The sequence below is a fragment of the Accipiter gentilis genome, chromosome 2, assembly GCF_929443795.1.
Source record: "Accipiter gentilis chromosome 2, bAccGen1.1, whole genome shotgun sequence".
Taxonomy (NCBI): Eukaryota; Metazoa; Chordata; class Aves; order Accipitriformes; family Accipitridae; genus Astur; species Astur gentilis.
The window spans coordinates 19,667,548-19,691,697 of record NC_064881.1 but is presented as its reverse complement, the minus strand read 5'-3'; the positions used below and the strand labels follow the sequence as shown (position 1 = coordinate 19,691,697).

The following is a 24,150-nucleotide window of genomic DNA, read 5'->3' as shown; positions in this document are numbered from 1 at the left end:
ACTTTGTGACTAAACCTCGGTTAACATAAAAAAAAAATATTACTAGTTAAAACTGCTTATGTACAATGATCAACAGAGAAACCTGCAATATTAGAGCACTGGCAAGACTGCTATGCAAGTAGCTCAAATCCTTGGTTTGTTACCTGTAACTTACCTTCAATTATTGTTAACAGCATTAAAGAGGCTGCATATTGCATTTTCTCACTTGTCAGATACCTGCTATGACTTTTGAATTGTTGGCTTACAGCTGCTCTAGCATTCCTTGCTGAAGGACAAAGCCTGTAATTTTATCAAGATCCTAAAATTCACAATGTCTGCTAAAAAGAAATTATGCCTTAAGGTTGAGAAAATTTACTGTTAAGACATGCAGCATCTCTTTGGAACCTAAAGACTACTGCTTGCCGCTGTTTCTAGGAGCTGCAAGAAGGAACCGTAGCATCTGGTGGCAAGAATGAGGAAGGAGATCTGGCTGAGGTCCTGTCCACAATAAGAGTGTGAAACAAACCTTTGTAACTGTACTTTACCATTTTATCTTAATGGAAGCAGGCCTCCAAAACAGAAAGCAAAGAGATTATCTTAATGCTTCCTGAACATTTCAGCCTTCAAGAATATATCTCTTCCTTTGTAGCCAGGAAAAATATCTGAGAGGTTTATTTTGACCACTTTGGACAGATGCTTTTCCTTGTAAGGTTATTGTAAAATAAAAGCCTTATTCAAGGATAAAGGCACAGAAAACATCTGAATTGAAGAGATTTCACTTTTAAAAGAATGCTGTGATAAGTTAATTCAAGTCACTAGATTCACACCAGTATGACAGTGGAAAGTGTGGGTTTTCTGAGGTTGTGGAACTCTTTTGCACACAACCTGAATCAAGAGGGACAGCGTAGTACCATCATCCACTACAGTCTCTCATAAGTAGGACATTTACAGTGACCAACTGACACCCTGATAGTTAATTACCCCCATCAGAGTGTATCTTTGCTTGCTATCACTGCAGACAGTGGAGGGCATAGATGAACCATGTCTCCTGAGCTGTGCTACCAGTGTCAGTATAGACTCATTATTGAGCCATGAGCTTTCCCTTTCCTGCTGGTCTAGAAGAAGCCACTTCTCAAGACAAGTTATGTGGCACAAGATAATCAAGAGATGTTAAGAGCTAGTATCATACTGTTACCTTTCATATGTTTTCCATCTCTTCTGCAAGAAAAAAAGTGTTATTATGCTAATATATCGAAGTTCAAAATAATCTTCCACCTAGAACTTAAGCTTAATTCTTTAACAACAACAAAAAAGCAACACCTTTACTACTTATAAATATAAAATTACATAAATTATCACATTTTTAACTGCAAAAAAAGGAATCAGTTTGTAAAATTAGTAATACCAATACATACATATTTTTTGCTGTAACTTACTGACAGAGATGACAAATCTGACCAAAATTTCAAAGTGAAGCAAATCAGATTAGAATGGGTTATATGGCAGGAGATAAAATGATAAAAAGCTCAATCTGACTAGAGATAAAACCCTTTTAAAATACAGAACACTTGACTCTGTATTAGCCTCTGTCAAGCTAAACATGTTGCCAGTCATTTAGTGCCCTTATGTACATAACTGACCTTTCTTAAATCACTGCACGCATTTTCACATTTCAGAAATTAGGTCTTGCGTGGAGATAAAAGGCTAAGCTTTGCATTTAAGTCATCGTTACCCAAGGAAGTGAGCTTACATGAACATTTTATACCTATCACTATTCTGTTTCATGTTTTAGGACAGCAACACTGCCGGACACTCTGAGACTAAAATAAGTTATTATTCTGAAAAGCTAGACTAGGTCCTTATTTAGGGAAAGGTTGAGCTGATTCCTGCAGTCCAAATTAGCCTTGTTCGATCCTGCACAGTGTTCTCCACCGGTCTTTTAACATGACACTAGTTCGGTTGTTGAAGTCACCATGGACCAAAATTTTAGCCCAGTTACCCACTCCAAACTCCCTTATTCCTGATTTCAGTTCCAAGTCTTCTTTGTAAGTCCATCGCTAGGGGAAGAACAGAGAAAAATATTGGTTACGTGAACAGAGAAAGGTACTAATGTAAAAAAGCTCATAGCAAATATAAAAGCAAGTTTTTATACAGCTCTCTAGTTATTACAGAGTACAGATGTCTGAGGGTCAGTAAGGTCATTTTGATTTCTTCTGAGCATCACAACTTGACACTAAATACAACAACAAAGGTTACCAAGTCAAGCGTTACAACACAGTAGCAGACATCACCTGGAACAAGAACCACATGCTTCAGCATTCACAAGTTACAGGAGGAAAAGGGAAGAAAGAAGACATTAGACAAAGTTTTGTTTCATTCAAAACATGCTTTCCAAAATTGTACTTTATTAGCTAATTGAGCCAAGACAAACCTTGACTGATCCTAGTATGCCTCACAAAAGAGAAATCAAGAGAGACACCATTTACCAACAAAGGAATTTCAGTGTGCTTAGAAAAAACAAATCCCAATATTTAAAATGCTGATAGAAGTAAAATGATACATATTGCATTTGAAAGTGAGATCAGCCATATCCTCAGGTAACAGCTATGCATTTGCTTTTGACCGTTTGTTGAACCCACTACTTAATTCTCATTGTCATGACCTACAAGCTTTTTAATCTTTAGGGGATGACATTTCTCTCATAAAAGGAGAGAAAATTACTTGCAGTTATACATCTGCAAGCAATCCCTTCCAATGAAGTTCTCCAGACCAGTTCTTCCTTAGTCACTTCTCGATACAAATATCTCCATACAAACAATTTTAAGACTGCACACAGAGTGAAAGAGAACTTATTTTTTTAAAAATCAAATACTTGGTTTTTAAAAACTTACCTTTAAAATAAAGTGTGAGGGAGAACTGAGTATCAACTTTCTTTTATTGTAGCTTTATAGAAATATGCATATATAAAATAAAGTTTACAGATCCTATATATCCGATCATACCTATTTTTAACCACTGCATTTTTAATACAGGCGTATTACATACAGTCCTTTTTTCACTCTGGAATAGCAATTAGCAACTTTAATATGAAATTATTTTAAAGCAACTTATTCTGCTAGAATCTGATCCTCTGCAAATATCTTCAAATCCTTGCTTGCTTAATATACAACTAATCATACTGATGTATGATCAGCATATCTCCTTAGGCAAACTGAATTGCATCTCATCTATGCAAATACAGGACAGGATCCCCAGTTGAAACAACTGTGTAGGAAAACCGTTTCTAAAAACTAAGTATCAATTTTTATTTAAAACTGCAGTTTGCTAGCATGTTCCTTCTAAATTTATTCCCCAAAATCTGAAATGTAAAAAGACTTAACTTACAGAAAAAATACAAACTTAAAAATGTTAATGAGATTGAGATGTACAGAGAATTGTAGTGTGTAGCTGTTCCATTTAATTTATCTGTGTTCACTTCTGCTTCTTGCACTGGAGATGTCCTGCTGCTCCTGATGGTCTTATGGACCATAGTAAGTTATGAAAGGAGACAAATGGTCAATTTTCACTGCTCTCATGCTGGCATTTCTGTGAGCACCAGCAGATTCCATATTAAAAATCATTAGTTACTGGACTTTTACAAAACCTGCATGTGTTTACATGCATGTCATGAGCAAATGACTGCTGAAAATCCAACCAAGAATCTCTCTTGTTTCTGCATTTAACCATTATCTGTGTTGTACTTATTTTGGAGTTGCTCTGAAATAGCAAAAAAGTCAGCATTTTTGTTCATAAGAACACCATGAAATTTACATAGGCAAGTGATCAAAAGCACTGCAATTACTTACTCTTGTTCAGTGTGTGAAAGCAAAATAGTTAATGTCTCAAAGGCCTTTGCAGGCCTCATAAGTTAATAAGCATTTTCAGCTAACAGTCATGCAGGTCAGAATGATTTAATTGACAAAGAAGTGAATTATTTGTAAAAGGACGTACTGTCCAGAGCCTCCTTGACTGATGAATTTCATTCGCTGTTGTTATGTACCATATGCTGCTTATCTGACACAGTTTTGGTGAAAAATGGGTTGTAAAAGTTGCAGGAACTCTGTAGCTGCCCAAGCTGGGCAGAGTTCACATCTGCAGAAGCTGTCACTCCGCTACTCCCTGTCCTCTCCTATAGCTATAGCAATAAACTGCTTCTGCTCTGACCTCATCTAAATTGCAGTTCAGGTTATTTCCATGACAGCATCTGGTGCTGTGAGTGGGATTCACATGTCCTTCAGTCTGGAGGACTGCAGGCTGCTCTCTGCCACTGCTTAGAAAGGTACAGGACCTTTTGAAATCCCTGCTGGGGCTTCAGCCAAGGGTCATCTGTAGGCTCCGGCGGCATACAGGGGGCTGCTGAGTCCCAGCTTTTAATACAGGTCAGCCCAGTTCCCCACTGCCAGCTAAGAGGGAAGGGTAATTGTAATACTGATCTGGTCAAGGTAAGTCTGGAAAAGGTACTTCTGGTATCTGGTAAAATTTAAGAGAGGTTGGTCAGGAAAGTCTGGGTTGGTTTCAGCTATTAACATGGTATGAACAAGCCAGATTCAGCACAGAGCTGAAGCCACATGCAGCTGCCCCAGCGGGGATTGGCATTAACTTAGCTGCAAGGGCAAGGGGTGGAGGTTTGGTCCTGGATTACCAGTTATCCCCTCCTCTTCCCTGTCTCTAGCTCCAGTACAAGCTTCCTTAGGACCTGATGTTAACAGTCCTGACCAGCACAGTGGGCCCAGGATAGACATTGTGACCAGAAGGAGCCCTTGTGTGTCCCGTAGCTATTCCTTTGAGTCTCTAGTTATCATCAGGCTGGAATGCCAGCCCGGCAGTAGTGACTGTGAGCTGACACCCAGGCAGCATAGGCACCCTCTGCCTTTCCCTCATCTCCTTAAATGAGCGAAACATTTCACCTTTTGCCTGAAACGGAGACATCTTGCAAGTATACACTGGAGTATGACTGGAACAAAGTGCCCATGGGATGAGTGTGTGAGTGCTCGTGTGTAGTATATCCAGCTGTACCAGCCAGCAAGCAAAAGGACCTGCAAATGCAAATATTTGCACGCTTGTGAACCTAGAGAGGGGTGTGTGTGCTTTCACCAGTGAACGTACACCTCTACCAGCCACAGAGGAGGAAGAGACTTGGCTGGCTGCATTTATGTCTCTCATGGGTACCACGTGTGGATGCTGTTGAGGGCAGCACCTTGTCCCTGGCAGTCTGTGCGATCAGACACGTCAGTGTCCTCTCTGCATGTGTCCTGCGTCTGTATGTCTCTGGGATTTGTGCTCAGCTTCACTACTGGACAAACCTGCCAAGAGGAAAGCAGCAGCCACATCCCCCAGCCTAGGCAGGGACCCTGGGTCCCTGGGTGCTGGGCTGGCCTCCAGCCGCCAGGCGGGAGGGTCCTGGACGGGGGCTGCTGGAAGAGGCGGCCACTTCTAACATCCCTTAACAGTTTTGTAGCTAGCAGGGCCTGGCTGAGTTGTGAGTATTCCCAAGATTAAATGTATATAATCCTTCTGTGATGGGAGACTGATCCTTTGCTAATGTGCCCATAGTGTTAAGTTTGTAAGCAAACTTCTAGAGCATTGTGGGGGCACCCAAACAGGACCAATGCTAGTAAATCCTCAGGTTAGTTGGAACAAGTGGATTGGAAAAGAGGTGTTTGTAGAACATTAGAAGAGCAGTAAGAGTTGTAAATGGCTGAAGCTAAAGGCCTAGTGATCCAAAGTTGTAGTGTATGGATGAAAAGAAAGGTTTGCCAGAGTATGTACAGAACCTCCTCCTGTAAGTAACAGGTCACTTCCAACTATCAAATGAATAAACAGTGCTGGCTATAAAGCAGGAGGGAAACTGAGAGTCAGGCTATGGCTGAACTCTCTGCAGTTTGAACTTTCAAAGTTGTGAAGAATTGGGTAGAAAGGGAAATGCACAGTTGCAGAGGAATAGTCTCAACTTACAGAGATTTAAACCTGATAAAGATGAGTAGTAGAACCTAGTGGTACAGAGAAAATTGGTGAATTATGAGGGAACGATCATCTAACTCTGCAAATAATCTACGCTGTGGAAATGTAAATCTCATGGCTGCTGTCATTGGACAAATGTATACCATCCCGCTTACGCACAAGGGATGGGTAGGACAACCCAGGGCCAGGCACTATGATTGTCAGTGGCACAAGAGGTCTATGTGTCCAAAGACAGTCAGGTAAATCCCACATCCATTGAGACAAAGTTTGTTGGATTGTTTGGGTTTTTTTTGTTTTGTTTTTTTTGGTTGGTTGGTGGTTTTTTTTGTTTGTTTGGGGTTTTTTGTTTGTTTGGGTTTTTTTTTGTTTGTTTGTTTTTTAAACTTTCTCCTCTCCTAATGACCTGGAACCCTTCCAGGGATCCTTAAAAGATTCTGCCCTTAAGAGCAACAACAATTCAGGCACGAGGGATGGGCCAGGTGACAATTTTGGGTGCCACTGAATTTAAGCTGCTAAAAGCAGCAACAGCATTCAGAGCTGAAAGGCAGGGGGATGGCTCTGGCAAGGAAGGAACTTAGATAACATTCAGCCTGATCAAAATTGTATTCTGGTTATTCTGCAAGAAGAGAAAATTTGGCATCTGCACAAAGTGCAAGCTGAGGTACACAAAGATCAAACATCACATCTGAAACCTGCACTTACTCCAGCTTAATGCAACTATCAGTGCCTCTTCAAGAAACTATGATCACTGATAAGCCTCGCTAAGCAGTGAAAGAATTAAGAGTGGTAGTAGTTCAGCTGTGTTTCTAAACAGTTAGAAACCTAAAACTTCTCTGAAGTAGTCTACCCTTTATAAAAAATACCTCCTTTTCCCAATACTTCCTGTTCCACAGATCTTTTCCAACATTAGCAGTGAATGGTGGTTTTTTTTTACCACCATTTAAAAGGCCAGAGATTCCATTAGAACCATCTAGTTCATCTAATTTCTGAGCATGCCAGAAAACTTTCCTAAATAAAATCTTTATTCAAGTAACACAGTTATGCTTGACCTACAGCACCAGATAATTCACATTTTTCCAGCAACAGAGACAGTCACAACCCTTGTTACTTATTGTAATGATTAATTACATTTGCTGTTAAAAGGGTTGGGTTTTGCTTGTTTTGCTTTTAAATTGCTTATATTGAGCTTTTTTTAAAAAAATAAATTTCTTCAGTTTAACATATAAATGAGGAGCCCGCCTTACAGGTAAACCAAGAGACTGACTCATTTTCTTTTCACTGAGGCACTGTATGGAACAGTAACTTGCCCCCTCTCTCCCTACTAACAAACAGCCTGTGCCCTCTGGGATGGCAGTTACATAGATGCTAGCATTGCACCATTACAAGCTACCAAGACTGGTTGAGAGACTGGACATAATGAAGCACTATGCTTGAGCTAACATAATCACAGCGCCTAGTCCAGAGTAGCGTGACATCTGGCTAGCTCAGAATGCTGGCAGAGCAAGCTCGAGCTTGCCAGACAGACTGTGTAGACATATCCTTACATATGTAAAGATCTTGTTACTCCTTAGAGTCAGTTCTACTCTAGTAACCCATCTTCCTTTGATTGTGCATTCTGGGACTCTGCTCTGTTTTGGTTTTTTTCCTCCAAGTTTAAATACATGGAAATTTTTTTCCACACAAGTCTGACTAGATTCTGAAAACCCAGATTTTCAGACACATTCTTTAATTTAAGCAAACTGTCGGTCAAATTTTAGACAACTCACAGGACTTGCCATAAATATACAGGATATAAAGTCGAGTACAAACAGTTCCCTAAATTCTGTGACACTTGCATCCCCTAATTTAGGAATGAGAAAATAAAGTACACTTCCTTTCAATAGCACTGCAGATTGTTGTATGCAGCTAAATGAAAACACAGCAATGAAAGGCTGAAAACAGGCACTGAACCATTGCAATGAAATGCCATTTACAAAACAAGAGCAAACAATGCCAACATTGAAAGAGGGACTACATGGAAAAGGAAGTTCTAGAAGTCAACAGCTCTGACATTCACTGCATTCTTTCATGCATGGAAGCAATTTTATAACCTAGATTAAGCAGAGGAGCAGATTTATTTTTTAAAAGGCCCATATCATTGCTTTCTATACAATATTTATGAGAGGTCTCACTGGCAGGGAATATGGCATAAGTTTCAGACAGAAAAGGCAGCATTTGCTAAGTGTTTAAAGAAACACAGTTCTGAATCTTAGTTTCCTTCAAGTTTTTATAAAATTTTCAATGAGTTCTTCAGTACTATTAGATGTAGTTTTCTATAAATTAGTCTTTACATTTCAAATAAAGTTGAACTATAACAACAGAATTAAGCACAACTTCTATTGTTTTTCTAGTGAGATGTATGTACAAACCCTAGACCCGGATACAGTGCTTGTAACTGACCCCATAACAGACTACCTCAACATAAAAATTGGTGAATATGAAGCTGTCATTAGCTCTGTGCTAGTTGTGGTCCAATTAGTTTAAATCTTGATGTTGAAAACAAGATTGGTGGAAGTGTGCATGCTTACCAGCAACTGGCTGACAAGGTACCTATCCAAGTATAAGTTGGAATAAAGTAATTGATTATGTTTTTGAAGGCAACAAGCAAATCCAGTAAGTACTGATATTTATTTCTAGGGCACTGGTTCTATCTGCAGCTTTTAGGGAGACTCTCGGTGATTTAACTATTCCTGAGATTTGTGGCAAAGTAAAAAAACTGTTTGTATGTAGCAGGGGGCTTAACCTCCAAGGACAGATGAGCTATCATTAGGACCTCAACCAATTTGAGGACAGCACGCAACTGAAGATTTAACCAGTACATCACCTTTAATAAAAATGCTTAAAGAACTAGGAATAAGTACAACTGTCCTCAAGGACAGTCTGAAAACACATAAGCCCCTCTCTCCCTGTTATAAGAAAAATGAAATGCCAAAAGGAACACCAGAAAAATGAAACAGCTCACACCAAAATGCATGTATGTTGATAACTTCCATTGTTATCTAAACAGAAAGACCCCATAGTGCTTCCTATGAGATTTTTTCCAGAGGACTTCAACAATGGGTGTATGTTTATTTAATATTAATTTCATTCAGAAGTGTTTATCATCTTATCATAACAATTGAAGAAAATTGGCTATGTGCAAAAATCAGTTTGTAACAGTCCACCCCAACATCAAATCAACTTCAAATTGCCTTCTATTAAAGCATACACTTCAGTACTTCGCACCAATAGGGAATTCTAGCATTAGCGAACATAGTAGAATTATTTTAAAGTAATGCAATGAAGCAGGCTTACCCATGAAGAGAACGCAAAGGACTGCTTGAAATGTAGCATTATAAAAAGACCCTATTATTTGGTTTATAAAAACTAGAATAGTTTCCCAAGTAAATATATGTTTTCACTCATATGAACAAAGTATTGAATTATAAAATTGCTAAATCTTTAACATTCTAAGTGGCAAAACAGAAGGTCTTTGATGTTTGCCCAAAACTCTAATGGGCAAATGACATCCTGAATTCTTTAATCCAAACAGTGGAAAGAATTTTTTATTTTTTCACATGTTTTAAAAAGAGTCAGACTAAGCTTTAGTAACAGGGTATTTCAACAAATTAAAGGCTCAAAAGCATTAGCAACAATATTTGAGACTGCACAAAAAAAAAAGAGGTACTTTTCTTTTTTAAAGCAGGAATTAGAACTTAAAAAACGGTTTCAGGAGCTGTAGCACAGCTTGAGTAATGTGGAGGATCTTAAACCCAGGCATTTTGGAGACAGACTCAAATGAAGCTGGGAAAAAATTCTATGCAGTGCAGATTGATTTTATCTCCATTTAGATTAGAGAATGGGTACAAACCCGTCTTCTTCGGCCACAAGCCAAAGCATCTCCATGTTTTTCCAAATTTTGCAAGCTGTTCAGACCTAAAAGACAGTTAATACACATCTAGATCAATGAGGAGTCAACATTTAAGGCGTCAGTTTTGCATTCTACTATTTACATGAGACAAGAATGTACACTATTTTGATATTCTTTGACAGACTGGGAAGATTTCAGTGTCTGTTTATATATGAATATATTTTTATATATGCATATGAACCTCACCTTAGTCCAAGGACTCAAAAAGTAGTTCAAAAAAGACACTATATTTTCTACACAACAAAGCTCACAGAAGAATTATATTTTAAACAATTAGGTAACAATTGGTACATAATAATGAAACATGTTATTTCATTTTGGGAAAAACATTTTTACTATACATACTGTTTCCATTTTACACAGAGAGAGAACTGAAACTAACCAGCAATCAGGGCTATGATACTTTGTATACAGGTTCCATCATTTCCAGAAAAGGTGTCAGGTTCTAACTCTGGCAAGCATTCAAGGCACCTTACCAGTCTGTCCTTCCAAGTACAATATGGCCACATGCAGAAGCTATTTATTTTATATTAATGTCATCTCTTTGTGGTAAGAGGGTGCTAATGGTTTTCAGAAACTAATTAATATATAATCCATGTTGTAAGTTTTTTAAAAGTAATACCAGGAAGATGCACGGACATCCTAACTTTGTGCGTTTTACACTAGAATTTGTTTTTCTAAATCAGCCAACCTCTTTAGTTCCCTTCCCCCAAAGTTATCTAGGTTCTAAGTCAGAAAGAGACAAATTTCAGTATTCCTCTGGCAGCTTTCTTTTGCACAGAATACCATAAATCCCAGGAAAGCAAACAAAAACCCAAGTGAATCAGAAAATAGCGAATGATTTTGCAAAATGAGTTGCCACAGCACCTTAAACCATTTCATACCTTCCTAAATATGGCCCCCACCAAATCTGCATTTGTGCAGAAACCACTGACAACGATTGGGAGGTTTTTTTCACCACAATCATTTTTATATTAACCTAATCACATTGGAGAGCTGTTACCAAACCACTAGCCCATTTATCGAGGAGGGTGTGAGGCAGGGGAGGCAGAGCTTGGGGGGGAAAATGTTTGATATGGCTATTTTGAAAGTGTAAAAATAAGCTAATACTCACTCTGAAGAACACTGCTCACTCTGGGTTTCCGTCCTGAATGAGGCCTGCAAGGAACACAGAACTGAAGTAAAAATACACAGAACTTCATGAAATGTCCATGACCAAGAGCAACAACAACAAAAAAATAATTTTTACCTTACTGTGGGGTTCTTTATGCCTCCAGGTGGCTGATCTGTAATACTCTGTTGCTCTTCCATTGATCTTAAAAAAACCAAAACAAACCACACACACCAAAAAATAACTTCCTAGGCAGCAACTTGCCATTTATGTGATTCAATAATATTTAAATGAAAGAAAATCACAAGATTTCTCTACAGAAACAGCGGCATTCAAACACTAACTGCTTCAATCCATTAACCCTCTTAACCTTGGTTCCCTATACCTGGAGAAGAAACTTACAAGACATCACACATTTAAGTTGAAGACATGAGGCATTTTGCACATTATTTTTTCATACCATCTTCACAATCTAGGAATTGTTTCCATAGGTTTTTTTGATCAAGTCTGTCATCATACCTCTCAGATGTAATTGTGTCAGGAGCTTCCCTTCTGAAAAAAAACCCCCAACAACAAAAAACCAACAAAAAACCACCACCTTATGACTCATCTTCCTATATACTCTCTCTGCATCAGTCAATTTCCTTAACTAAACAATGCCAAGTATTCCAATTATAAAACTGCAGAAACACAAGTTCTATCCCAACTAAAGACTACAATTTATTCTCCATGAAAAACAAGTGGTGATAAGGCTGGAATATTAGTATTTTTCAAAATTAAGTCAGAGGAGGGGGGAAGGAACTGTGCTTCAAGTTCCCCCAGCTTTTCTTAGAAAAGCACGTAATTGTTTTGAGGGTTCACATTGCCAGAACCATGAAGCAACATAATTATTTCCCATCACACTAGTATCACTAAGAGAATCTTGGTTTTAGCTGTGAGGAAGAAGTAATAAGACTAATTCCCTTTCCTTATCCTCTTTTTTTCTCTAGACAACTTATAGCCTGAAATTAGGAAGGCAGGACTAAATGGAGCTCAATCAAGCATAACAACAACAACAAAAAAAGGAATTGTTTTTATTGTTATACAAGACTGACAGCTGTTTCAACTGAAAAATGTGCATCTTCAACGCCAAGCTATTTGATGTAAATGCCAAAGGTAACAACCATAGAAAAGCCAAAACTTAAAAACAGAGAATGTGCTTGTAGTTAATTTTCTATTGGACAGTAGTTTGGAATTTAACATCCTTCCTTCTACCTACACTTAGTTCTACAAGTTTCAAGTTACTGTCCAAGCCTGTCCCTTAGTAGTATAATGCTTAATACAAACCTTTGATTTGTTTCCAAATTCCTTTTGTCATTTTCATTCACAGTTTTGTTTTGCAATGCTGTTGCTCCCAGTCCTTTAGACTCCACGTGTTTTGTGGCTGCCTGCAAGAAATTTAATTGATGCTTTAAAATTAAAGCCAGCCAGTACCTAGATAGCAGTTTAAACTAAGATTAATACATGTACTCTCTATTAGGACTAACAGTGCTTATTTCACAGACCCTTCAGAGATATTACTATTAAAATAAGTAGTTTCAAAACAACTGTAGCATGTCAAGTTGAAATCCATCAAAATCTTTATCAGCTAATAACTCAGAAATTTTAGTTATAGTCACAAGTGATATTTATATGGACACAAAAAATACAACGAATACTTGCATAATAAGAGAACATATAGAAGTGTGAAATACATTGCAGAAATTAACTAAGACTGCAAATACTATCAAAGTACTCCAAAGTCTGTTTTTTATAACTAGATTAGAAAGTGAAAACTGGCAGGCCTCACAAGTTCATCCAGTTCTGTAGCACATGGCAGGATCAAGCATACCTATAACACTTGCAAAAGACACATGTCTAATCAGACTTTAGGCTTGTAATGTAACCATTCCTGTATTAGCAAAAGAATTTTGTAACATCCTGCCTAAACTTTTAGCCACAAACTAAGATTATTTCTCTTCCATTCTCAAGAGGAGGAAGGACTAGTTCACTATTCTTTATAGAATGTCGAGAGGATTGCAAGATTTGTACTTTTCCATAAATTGCTCCCACTTACTTGCTATAATAAATAACAACTTTAAAAAAAAAAAAAATCACTTAGTTCACATGAAGTCATTCTTGCCACTTTGCTATCAACTTTATTCTCTAGCATCTTAAGGTATAGTTACTGCCCAAACCGTAAAAACTTCCTGGCTGTGCACCATCATTACTAAGCACAGCCATCTTCCATCTGACACTGTCTATACATCCCAAGAGGTGATCAGTTTTGCAACACTCAAATATCAAAATGATTCAAAGTTGACAGAGTCACTACAGACCCAATATTCTTTTTCTGCTTAGCCAGTTGCTCCCACTTTTCATCTGTTTCTTCCTTCAGGGCTTGCTTTTGCCTCCTCTTTCACCCATCCAATTTTTAGTCTTCTTGAAACCCTAACCTGTCCTTCACAGTAGTTAGCAGAATCTCTCAACATTTATAGGAGTCACATAATATAAAACCACCCTCAATTTCACTCATTCATCCATGAAAATACTGGAAGGTATTCTGGTCACAGAATACTTCCATCACAGAAGAAAATGTTTCAGTGTCAGAAATTTCATAGCTACCCAAACTAGCACATTTTTCAGCTGCAAGTTTTCAAAATACCAACTCCTTTATAGTGGTTGATAGTAGCAAAACATGTGAAAGTGAGGACATATCCATGAAGACAAATGAGTAGAAAGGATTTAGCTAAAAAAAAAGTTTAAATCCACTATATTGTATTTTAAAAGTTAACAGTAGCTTTCAAATTGTACTTGTCCCCAAAAATAATTATTTTGAAAGAGAAATTAAAGTTACAGAGAAAAATTACAAAGTATTCAGATCAATGCATTCTTGGTATAGGTCTTTTTTTCCTTGTAATGCATTATCTGCAGACTGTTCTTAGGGCAGCTAATCTATAAGTTTCTTGAAGCACAAGAACTTCATCAACAGTAGGAGCTGCAATCTTGTAGATTCCAAGCTTGACAATAATCTAGAAAAAGCAGCCTACAAAACAGTCTAGCAATGTAGACCACCTTATGGTGGATGAAAAGCTGGACATGAGCTGGCAATGTGTGCTCGCAGCCCAGAAAGCCAACTGTATCCTGGGCTGCATCAAAAGAAGTGTGGCCAACAGGTCAAGGGAGGTGGTTCTGCCCCTCCGCTCTGCTGTGGTGAGACCCCACCTGGAGTACTGCATCCAGCTCTGGAGCCCTCAGCACAGGAAAGACAAACTGTTGGAGCAGGTCCAGCGTAGGTCCACAAAAATGATCAGAGGGCTGGAACACCTCTCCTATGAGGACAGGCTGAAGGAGTTGGGGTTGTTCAGCCTGGAGAAGAGAAGGCTCCTGGGAGACCTTATTGTGGCCTTTCAGTACTTAGAGGGGACCTATAAGAAAGCTGGAGACAAACTTTTTAGCAGAGCCTGTTGTGATAGGACAAGGCGTAATGGTTTTAAACTAGAAGGGGGTAGATGTAGGGTAGATATAAGGAAGAAAATTTTTACAGTGAGGATGGTGAAACACTGGAACAGGTTGCCCAGAAAGGCTGTAGATGCCCCATCATTGGAAACGTTCAAGGTCAGGCTGGATGGGGCTCTGAGCAACCTGATCTAGTTGAAGATGTCCCTGCTCATTGCAGGGAGGTTGGACTACATGACCTTTAAAGATCCCTTCCAACACAAATTATTCTATGATTCTATGATTTTACTTCTACATATAGCACCTTCATATAAAGAAGAGAGATTAACAGTTACAGCTAGAGCGTTTTTTCCGTAGAGAACACAGGGTACACTGCTGGGAAACAGCTACATGTATTGCATGGCAGAAGTGCAAACTCTTTACAAAGTTGTCTCCTCCATGTCCCACAGTAACTCAGTCCAAAGTAAAGATTTCAGAAGTAAGATTTGCAGCACTGGTACAGACAGTAGGACTGATGTGCAGGCAGTGGGGGTGCAACACAGAGGGCCTAGGTATGCTAGTATGGAGTTCCAGGCCTTCTCCACCACCTTCAAACCTCCATCTCCTCTTAGACTCAAAGAAATAGTCTTGAAAAATAAACTTGAAAATTGACAGCCGAGTGAAACCATTAGAAGTTATTCCTTGTATTATACTTTGAATGCATTTAATAAGTTCTCTGGTCTCTCTTTCTAGTAAGAAAATGAAAACCCCAGAGGAACTTCAGGTTTGTTTATTTAAAGTTCGCTTCTTATTACCTTTAGATGTTTGTGCTTTTGTAATTGAGTAATTCAATATTCTTTTATAGGAAGTAAACATAAGAGAAATTCTTTACAATCCTCCTGAAGATGAGCTGCAGGAGGAATGTTGTTCTTGCCAATTTTAAATCACTTTTGAGCAAGATAGTTTATAAGGAGCTTTTTTATTTACAGGAAGACAACAGTTTTCTATCTCCTAACTCCTCTGACATGCCTAAAGCTTTTAGCCAAATTAACATGTGTTGATATTTCAGGTTTAATATGAATCATATAGACTTAAACAAAATAAATATTTAATATATAATTACATTATCTTTTAAGGAGTCTCAGATCAAAACTGCTTCTCTTAAACACACACTAAATGACAGACCTCATTTTAATTATGCTCTTTTCCTAACTACTTTTCTAATTAAAACAGTTGTGGAAAAAACATTCACAGAAGATATTTTAGAGGAGCCTTACTCCTACTAACTTTCTCCTAAAGTTATATACAACTTTTTTTTTTTTAATTAATAAGACAATCCAAAGGAAGGTAAAGCATCTAATACAGTAACTGAATGTTGTCTAAACTCCCTGGAAAGTATAAATCTATTTAACCTTATCAGGTACCTCTTCTGAAATGAGTTTTGAAAATAGTTTTGACATACCTGTATTAAGAAGTTTGTTTCAGTTCTTTTCATGAAAGGTTCAATGTAAGACTTGATTTTACTTGTCAAAAGATCGTAACTGAAGGTTTGGAGAAGGGGAACATATGGATCCTTACTTTTAATTATGCTTGCCAGCTTCACCCTTAAAGGCTAAGAAAAGCACAGCTTTATACAACACAAAAAATATATCCAGCTGTAAACTTGGCGTCTATGCTAAACAGGACATACACAAAGCTAAACACAATGATTATATAGTTTTCTGAATATGCCTATACAACTTTATGCTACAGTTTGAAAGGGTTCTAAAGTTAACTAGGCATAGTACCAGGTGTTTACTTTATGTGCTCATTAAATGGTTAAGTGTAACTTTACAGTGATCCTCATTTTCATTCCCTTTATGAATAACACTGAAAGCAGGGCTGTCAATGGACCAAAAACACCCAGAAAAGGCCAGTCATTACTGGGCTCTCTTTTCTCATTTGCTGCCTCAGGAAGACTGCCATTGAAAGGCATTTACAGTGTTCAGGAAAAGGACTATTTAGTAGAGTAGCATTAGGGGCACATTGACCCTGATAATCACAACTTCACATTTTGTCTACCAACCACTCTGAATCTTACAGAGACCCATATAGCCCAGAATTAACTTCTGTGTGCAGGTTGCATTTTTATTTATGAATTTAGATACTATTACCACAGCCTACACTTTCCAAACACCTGAATCCTCTGAATGAAGAGTGTACCTGAAGAATAAATTATACACATGCTACTATTTACAAAGAACATGTGTCCTAATATACAGTAGGAGATAAGAGGCAGCATTTTTGCCTCTGTCTTTCTGCCTGCAGTCCTCCTTTTGCTCTTTTCTCCACCCCAGCAAACTCAGGTGTGCGCACTAGCCTTTATTTTAAAAAGAGATATGCATAGGCAGTAATTACAATGAAGCTATGCAGGTAGCATATGCTAGCTTTGGAAACCCATTCCCCTCTTCTCCTCTGAAAATGAGAGTGCTTAATGCAGGTTAAGCAAGTTACTACCTTATCTGATTCTGAGTCTGTAAATAGCCTTTCAAGAACTTCAGCAGCCTCCTTGAAATATCCGTTTTCCATATGGACTGCTACAATCTACAACAAATTAATTACAAGATGTGCTGAAACACATTTCACCTGAGATGCAGAAAAAACAAGTGAAGTCACACTTCTACAGTTTTGTAACACTTCCAAAATCCAGGATTATATATTTAAGGGTCACCACATTATCTAGTTAAAAAAGTTAGTTCTGAAGTAATATTAAACCTTATGTATAAAGGCCTAAAACCTCTCCATTGGGCATTAAAAGGACCCTCATTGATGCAAAACTTTCCATACTTACCTACTAAGTATTGCTTCCATCTTTCCCTGACAGACTTTGTCTCAGTAGCTGTCAACATGGTTTTTATATTTCTCTTTGAAATGAAAATTTTTCTAATACAAAGAAGCACTTTAAGAAAAAAGAAAAAAAGAAGCTATTTATAATACATTTTAAAGCTCAAGATACTAGTGGTTTTGAACTGATCTCTCAATTGATATCTCTTTTTTTTCAGATTGGCAGCTTTTGAAACAGTTTTGAACTGGGACAAACAAGAACCAATTTAGATAGGAAAAAGTCCCCTGTACAGATCTATTTACTCTGCACTTGAAAAAACAACAAACTTAAAAGATTCAGTTCAGCCTGCTAATAGCCCAAGCTTTTTGTAAGAGGACCCTTGTTTTAGCAGAAGGAATAGGTAGCATCCTGAAGCATTTTGAGTAAGTCACACAGACCTGAATTTGAATCAAGCGGCGAATATCTCCATGAAGCTTTTCCAGTTTAATTTCTTCCCTTTCAAGCGAAGTCCAGAAAGACAGAGCAGATTCCAAAGGTGACATTCTTTCTTCATTTTCAAAATGGCATTCTGAGTGGGGGGTGGGGGTGTGAGTATTTAAAAAAACTTAAAGGATAAAGCTAAATATATTACATTACTTATACACAATAAAATAATATGTACTATACTTAATTTCAACTCCTTTTTCCTCAAATAAATTTTAGTCTTTCTCTTCAGGTGTGTTTAAGAGACCTGAAGTAACTGCCTTCTTTTCAGAGAGACTGGTTCTTCCTACTCTTGCTAATAACATTACTGTTGCATTTTTAAGGGAGATTATGCATCTGCTAATTATTGTTCACTTAAAATGCCACTTGTAATAGTGCTAATTTAGCATCATGTATTTGGGCTGGCATTAATAATACTCTTACATTAAGCTTGACATCAGATATAAAAACATTTGGTATTGATACTGTTAATTTTGTAATATAACCACTATCCCAAGTTTTTCTCCTCAGTCTATCTCTCTATTCCCAGGTCTTAACTTTTTGTTGTATTTGAAGGGCTTAAACTGAGAGGGAAATTCAAACAGCTTAACACAGGAGTGTCACTGAAAAAGCAGAAGGAACCTCCCATGTCACTGTACCACTGTGCCAACACCAAGGTTTGTGCAAACTCCCAGCAAGCAGGAACAGGGATCAGTTCTGGTAGAAATGTAGCCCAGCCACATAACCATCCACTTACTCTAATAGTTTCCCAGTCTGACCACTGCACATCTGCACAGTTGAGTGTGACAACAGAACAGATGCAGTAGGACCTGGCAGGTGCACAAGACTGCTTTTTTCTCCCATGGCACTGCCAGCTTAGCTCAAGATGTTCATTGAGCTACAGTCTCACTTATTCCTTCTCACTTATTCCTTCATTTTATATGACATCATAGCAGAATCTCTCTCAATATCTTCTTATTTCTTACAGTAAGTATTTTTCAGACAGAAGGTAAACAACTTAAGCAATACTGAAAAAAAAGATAATATTTGCTACCCACTACAGCAAAAGAGAAACACTGAAAATTTAATTATATGTATATATAGACATTACAAAAATAACACTTCTGTGTTTCTCTAATTATTGTTTCACTCAAGTAATATGACACTTAATATGAAGTTTATTTTAATATTGTAAAAACCAAAGTGTTTAGCTCTTAAAGAGCTGGCATCTGAAACAGCCTACTCTGTTTTAAGGCTCAGCACAGATCAAATATTTTAATAATTGGAAAAGAATTAGGAAAGCTACCATACAATATATTAGCCTTCCATGTCCATTGTGCAACTACATCTGATGTAATGCCTACTAAGCACATGAAATCTTCCTCACCACACAGGTCATTCTCTACAGTGATGGATAAAGACACATGTTGAAGTCATATTCCCAAGTGTTCTATATAAGAATACAGTTTTAAAGCATTATCAGAAAATTTTCATAATTTTAATATGACCCATTTTAAATATTAGAATGTGATTCTCAAGTTGAACTAAAACAAGAAGAGTGTTATTACCCAACAAGCAACACAAGACATTTCATTTTATAAAAACAAGCCTTTGTGGCACTGCTAGGCTAGAATACACTTTTTTCTTCCATGCTCATGCTAGCAAGGCAGCTTCTGAAGTCCTTAAATTCCAATGAGTTTTATCAAGCAGTGATAAACTTGCAGCAAAAAAGTTAAGTCTTCCAGAAACTTGAGTGTGGAAGCAAAACCAGCTTGGCTAAACCAGTAAGTTGTGAATACTGCCAAACAGGAGACATGGTAGTGAATAAGAGTCCCAAGGACCTGCTGCCAGCTGAAAGTCTTACAGCCCTCTGTAAGGAACAAGGGCAGTCATACTTTTCATCCGTATTCTTATTCCTACTGTCTCTTCCACTTCAACCTCTAGAGTTACACATGCAGAAAGAAACACACATTCTGTGCTTTAAACTTGCAAATATTGCTCACTAAGAGCTAGTCAATCTTTTCCAGTATATTTCTTTAGTTGATACTACTCTGACAAAAAAGACCTATAATTTAAGAAGCATATAGTCATTCAAAATCAAAGCAGCTAAATTAGTCAGCACAGAATAACACTGGTCCTGCATACAGCTCCGTCACATGTGGAATGTAGAGAGACCAAAATTTAAGAGTTTAGTCATTTTATATATATTTTTATATATATAGATATATATATATATATAGTAAAGGCTACATGAAAGCATGCCTAATACATCTTTGTGCAAGTTCACACAAATCTATTTAAACAAATGAAAAAAAAGAATCAGAGTACTTACCAAGGTTTTTTCCTTCTGCAATTCTTATCAAAAGCTGACAGAGATACACCATTTTTTTCTGATGTGTAGGTATTTTGGAGAGGCCATCAATAAGAGCTGGAAAAGAAGAGAAACGTTAAGTCAGTCTTGCTCCAGCACTGCCACAGTGTGGCTAGAAATATACTAGACAGTGTGTTATCAGACTTTAATAATCTACTAAATTTCTAATTCATCAGGAAACTGATGAAGCACATTTAGTTCATATTCTTCCATGTTAAAAGAACTTAAAACATATTTAAGAATTTGACCAGAAAAACCTATCACTCTTGCAGTTCACAACAGTAACCTAGAAGTTGTAAGATGCATCACAGGCTTATTTCATCAAATTAGAAGATCACAGTATCTTACATAAATAATGAAGTTTCGTTTGGCTCAGTAGCTTATTAAGAAACATTCCCTGGAGCAGACAGTTGTCTTTTGGTGGAATGCCCACAAAACATAAGCCACATGCAGACTGGTAACACTTGCACATTGCTACAACAACCGACAGACCAAAAGCAGTAAAAGCTATGAGGAGAGCTTCATCAGAAATGTAAATCTACAAAGGAAATCCTCCTCGCAAGGTTGGAAGGTCACAAGGATTATTATAGATTTTAGAATGGGAGCTATCATGAGATTATTCCATCATGCTGTTTACTGGGAACTTCATATTTTAATGTGCTGAATATAGTCATTTGTCTTCACAGCATAATACAGAAACATTCAAAATGAAAAGTGAAGAACGTGGCAAGTGACTTGTTGAAGCTGCAGACTGAACACCCTAGTTGAGAAGCGTTTATGTACATGTTTTGGTGTCAGCCTAGCAAGAGCCAGGATTCTGGGGCATGGGACCCCCAAGTTTGCAGTGACACAACTGGAGCACATAACACGTTGTTTTACTGGGAAGTACTCAGCCTGCTTGCTTATTAGTGTATGATCATCTCCTATGAACAATGGATAAGCATGAAATTACAAAGTAATTAAATAGCCCTGAATGATTACCTAAGACAATATCAAGCAGGATATTGTCATTTGGGCTTGGAAGAACACATTTACAGCTGCTTCAGTGAGGACAGGTGATACAAGAGCTTTTAATTCCTATAGCCAAAATAGGAAATAAAAAAATAAAATAAAAAAAAGAACATCGCTTAGAAGAGCAGTAGTGTGCCACTCGTTATAATCACAAATTCACACACCTTCCATAGCAGACAGAGTTCAATTTCAGAAAGTTTGGATGAGCTCAATGATAGAGATAAGCACCAACATCGTGCCCTGAAGATGGAGCCAGAGCATGGAAATTTTGGAAGTAGGCAGAATACTGTAGCTGAACACTTCCACAAAACAAAAGGGGTCATCCTGGCAAGTAGCTTAAGATCTTTCAGCTGTCTCTGTTCTTTTAAGGTGCACCTACATTAGTGCTTTAACTCAGAGCAGGGGTGCTAAAGCAAACTTCCTGTGCTTGGTTTGTACAATGGAGCAGTCTTGAGCACAAAAATTGAATTCCATTAGAACTGTTCTGAAAAAGAAGAAACTCTGAAACATTTAGTGTGTGGACACCAGGTCCTTAGCAGCAATTACTCACAAGTAATGTGGACAAACAGAAAGAGACACAGCCTTAGTAATCTTTTATAGACTGTTCTCCCTCCCCACTCCCAAGGCAGTTTCTCTATTAATTTGTTTGTTAATAGCTCCCTCAGTCATAAATTGCTTTCCTTCTTATGGCCACTCAAATGTATTTCTCATCTTAGCCTTTCATTAGTAACTCTAGAAATCCAGTTTCTTGCCATGTAGACACTTACACAAGCTAGTTCAGGTATCTAGACCATAATAACCTGTCAAGGCAGGATAAGGTAGGCAAGGCATGTAACCTTGCCATGCTGTCTTTAAATCCTTAATTCCATGTAGCCTAGCTACTTCTACTTGGCAGTGTACCAAGCTATACAGAAATATTATTTATCTCCTAATAAAATAGCTTGTCTTGTTCCCTTAGCATTCCTACCTTTCTGTACTTGCTTCAGTTTGAATTGACCTTCTTGTTGACAGCCAATCATTATTTCAGTAGGGTCTCACTTTGACATATGCAAGGGTAATGGTTCTGTATTTCTATGACAAAAAACACACCCACTTTTCTAATGCAGTCTTATGACTGTGCTTAGCTTTTTCCATAGACTTTTATACTTCTGACTCTAATCTTACAGCACCAATATGACCAACTCTTTCCTCTGTTGCTGAGCAGAGCAGGAGCAAATTCCAAATTTGCTATTAAAGTGCCACGTGACCTCACATTCTGTACGTTTTAATTAATTGTTTCTACTAATACAGGCCTCAAAAGTTTTCCTCTTCTTACCAGGAGATATTCCAATCTGCTTCTGTGTTGACAGTGTCTCTGCTTCCCACCTATGTCTTCATGAAATTTCAGTATGATTCTCCCACTAAGCCACGGTCCCAAGGCCAAACACAGAGAAGCACCATTAATAATTTAATCTAGCGGCCCCCCATTCACTGTACTTAATTATCTTTAGATTTCTTACCTCTTACAATTTTTCATATCAATCTCCTTACTAATCATTCTGCATGCCATTGCTTTCCGTTCTTAGTATGACTTGTTTAAATTTTTGCAATCATGTTTACTCGAGTCAAGAACACACACACACAAATTAATCCCCAAAATCTCTAACCTGGTATGTTCAGGAAAATTATTTCTAACAGAAAAACCACCATAAATCCAACAAATTTATCTGAGACCAAGACATTTGCTTCCAGCTGTTAACTACTCTCATTCTCAAGTATTTTTCATTTTAAATACAATTTTTTCCCCTTCAAAATCCCGTCAACAGATGTCTCCACCTTTGTCTGCTAGACTACAGTTCCTTGAAATACTTCTAGTTCTTCTACCATAACCCTGAATATAAAGTCAAGGAACTCAGCGTATTTAAGTAATTCTACTCTGGTTTTTACCACGTTTGCATCTCTTCACAAAATCCTCTTCAACTTTTTAGTAGCCTTGAACTCTCAGCACCTGAGGCCTCAACTTCGGTGACTGCTCACGGTATACAGACAACCATGTTACACGTTCAAGCTTCACCGAATCAAGATGACAAGTTAACAGCAATGCTCGTATTCACCGAATCACCTAAAAGTCCTCACGCCCGACCCCTCAGTAACCACTGTTTTCTTGGAACAGTCCAGCTTGCTTCCCTCCCTGGTCTCTTTCAGCCAAAACACTGGAACTCCCCGAAATTGCGATTATCTCGCAATAGTCCAGCAGAGCTACCGCCGCATGCTAAACTCCAACACCGGTGGGTCAAGCAAAAACTCGGCCTGCGCGCTTTTATTTCCGCCGCGAGCAAACGCCGAGCGCGGCAGCGCCCTCCCCGGCGCGCGGGAGACAGCTGCCCCTCGCGCCCTGCGAGGACACGCTCGCTGCCGCCCGAGAGCCACGCGCGCCCCCGCCCTCGCAACCCGGCCAACCGCCGCCGCCGCCGCCCCTCACCCTGGGCCACGGCCCTCCACCGCCGGAACGGCGCCGCGCGCCCCTCCCCGAAGTGCCGGCACAGGCAGTAGCAGGCGAACTCCAGCATCCAGTCCGCAGCCACTGCTTCCGCCTCAGCCGGCGGGCCGACGGCGGCGGCGGAGGAGGAGGAGGAGGAGGAGGAGGAGACGCCGCCGCCGCCGCCGCCCGCCTCTACCGGAGAGCTGCCGGCCACTCCTGCCATCTTCAACCCGCGCGCCAACGGCTGCTGGCTGGAGCCGCTCCGCCAACGGCCCACCTCGCGCTCCCCCAGCCCCGCCCCTTGCCGCGCGGCAGCCACTCAGCGCGGCCGCCTCCTCCCGGCCCCGGTAGCCGTCACCTCCGCCGGTGGGCGGGGCCGCGCCAATCAGTCCGCTGAGGAAGGGGATAGGCGGGGCCCGGGCTGGGCGTGGCGGTGGCGTCATGCGCCGCCCGGCCGGAGGGCGGGCAGCGGGGAGGTTGTGCGCCCGCCGGGTGCCGGTAGGCCTCGGGACGGCGGGCCGCGCGC

The 24,150-nt window shown here is 39.0% G+C and overlaps 1 protein-coding gene across 3 annotated transcripts; it reads right to left on the bottom strand.

Moving 5' to 3' along the window:
- Positions 1-4: 4 nt before the first annotated feature.
- On the bottom strand, positions 5-23,879 carry TERF1 (telomeric repeat binding factor 1). Of its 3 annotated transcripts, none has more exons than XM_049824092.1 (11): positions 23,625-23,879; positions 20,114-20,209; positions 17,757-17,887; positions 16,992-17,078; positions 15,958-16,107; positions 12,366-12,466; positions 11,559-11,591; positions 11,178-11,243; positions 11,043-11,086; positions 9,869-9,933; positions 5-2,036 (listed from the first exon to the last, which is right to left on the bottom strand). In XM_049824092.1, the coding sequence occupies exons 1-11, from the start codon at positions 23,845-23,847 to the stop codon at positions 1,878-1,880; spliced, it is 1,155 nt and encodes a 384-aa protein (XP_049680049.1). In that variant the 5' UTR covers positions 23,848-23,879; the 3' UTR covers positions 5-1,877. The 3 variants fall into 3 exon arrangements, with proteins under 3 accessions (XP_049680049.1, XP_049680064.1, XP_049680055.1); XM_049824107.1 differs by lacking the exon at positions 23,625-23,879 and adding an exon at positions 21,328-21,617 and having other exon boundaries at positions 7-2,036; XM_049824098.1 differs by lacking the exon at positions 11,559-11,591 and having other exon boundaries at positions 8-2,036.
- Positions 23,880-24,150: the final 271 nt, after the last annotated feature.

Bases quoted from the DNA above. Each gene is read 5' to 3' on its own strand.
- TERF1 (XM_049824092.1), bottom strand. From the start codon at position 23,847: ATGGCAGGAGTGGCCGGCAGCTCTCCGGTAGAGGCGGGCGGCGGCGGC. The intron at 12,467-15,957 runs GTATGTCAAAAC...AATTTCTTGCAG, and splicing joins AAACAAACTTCTTAATACAG to GCAGCCACAAAACACGTGGA. The intron at 11,087-11,177 runs GTAAAAATTATT...TGTTCCTTGCAG, and splicing joins ATAAAGAACCCCACAGTAAG to GCCTCATTCAGGACGGAAAC.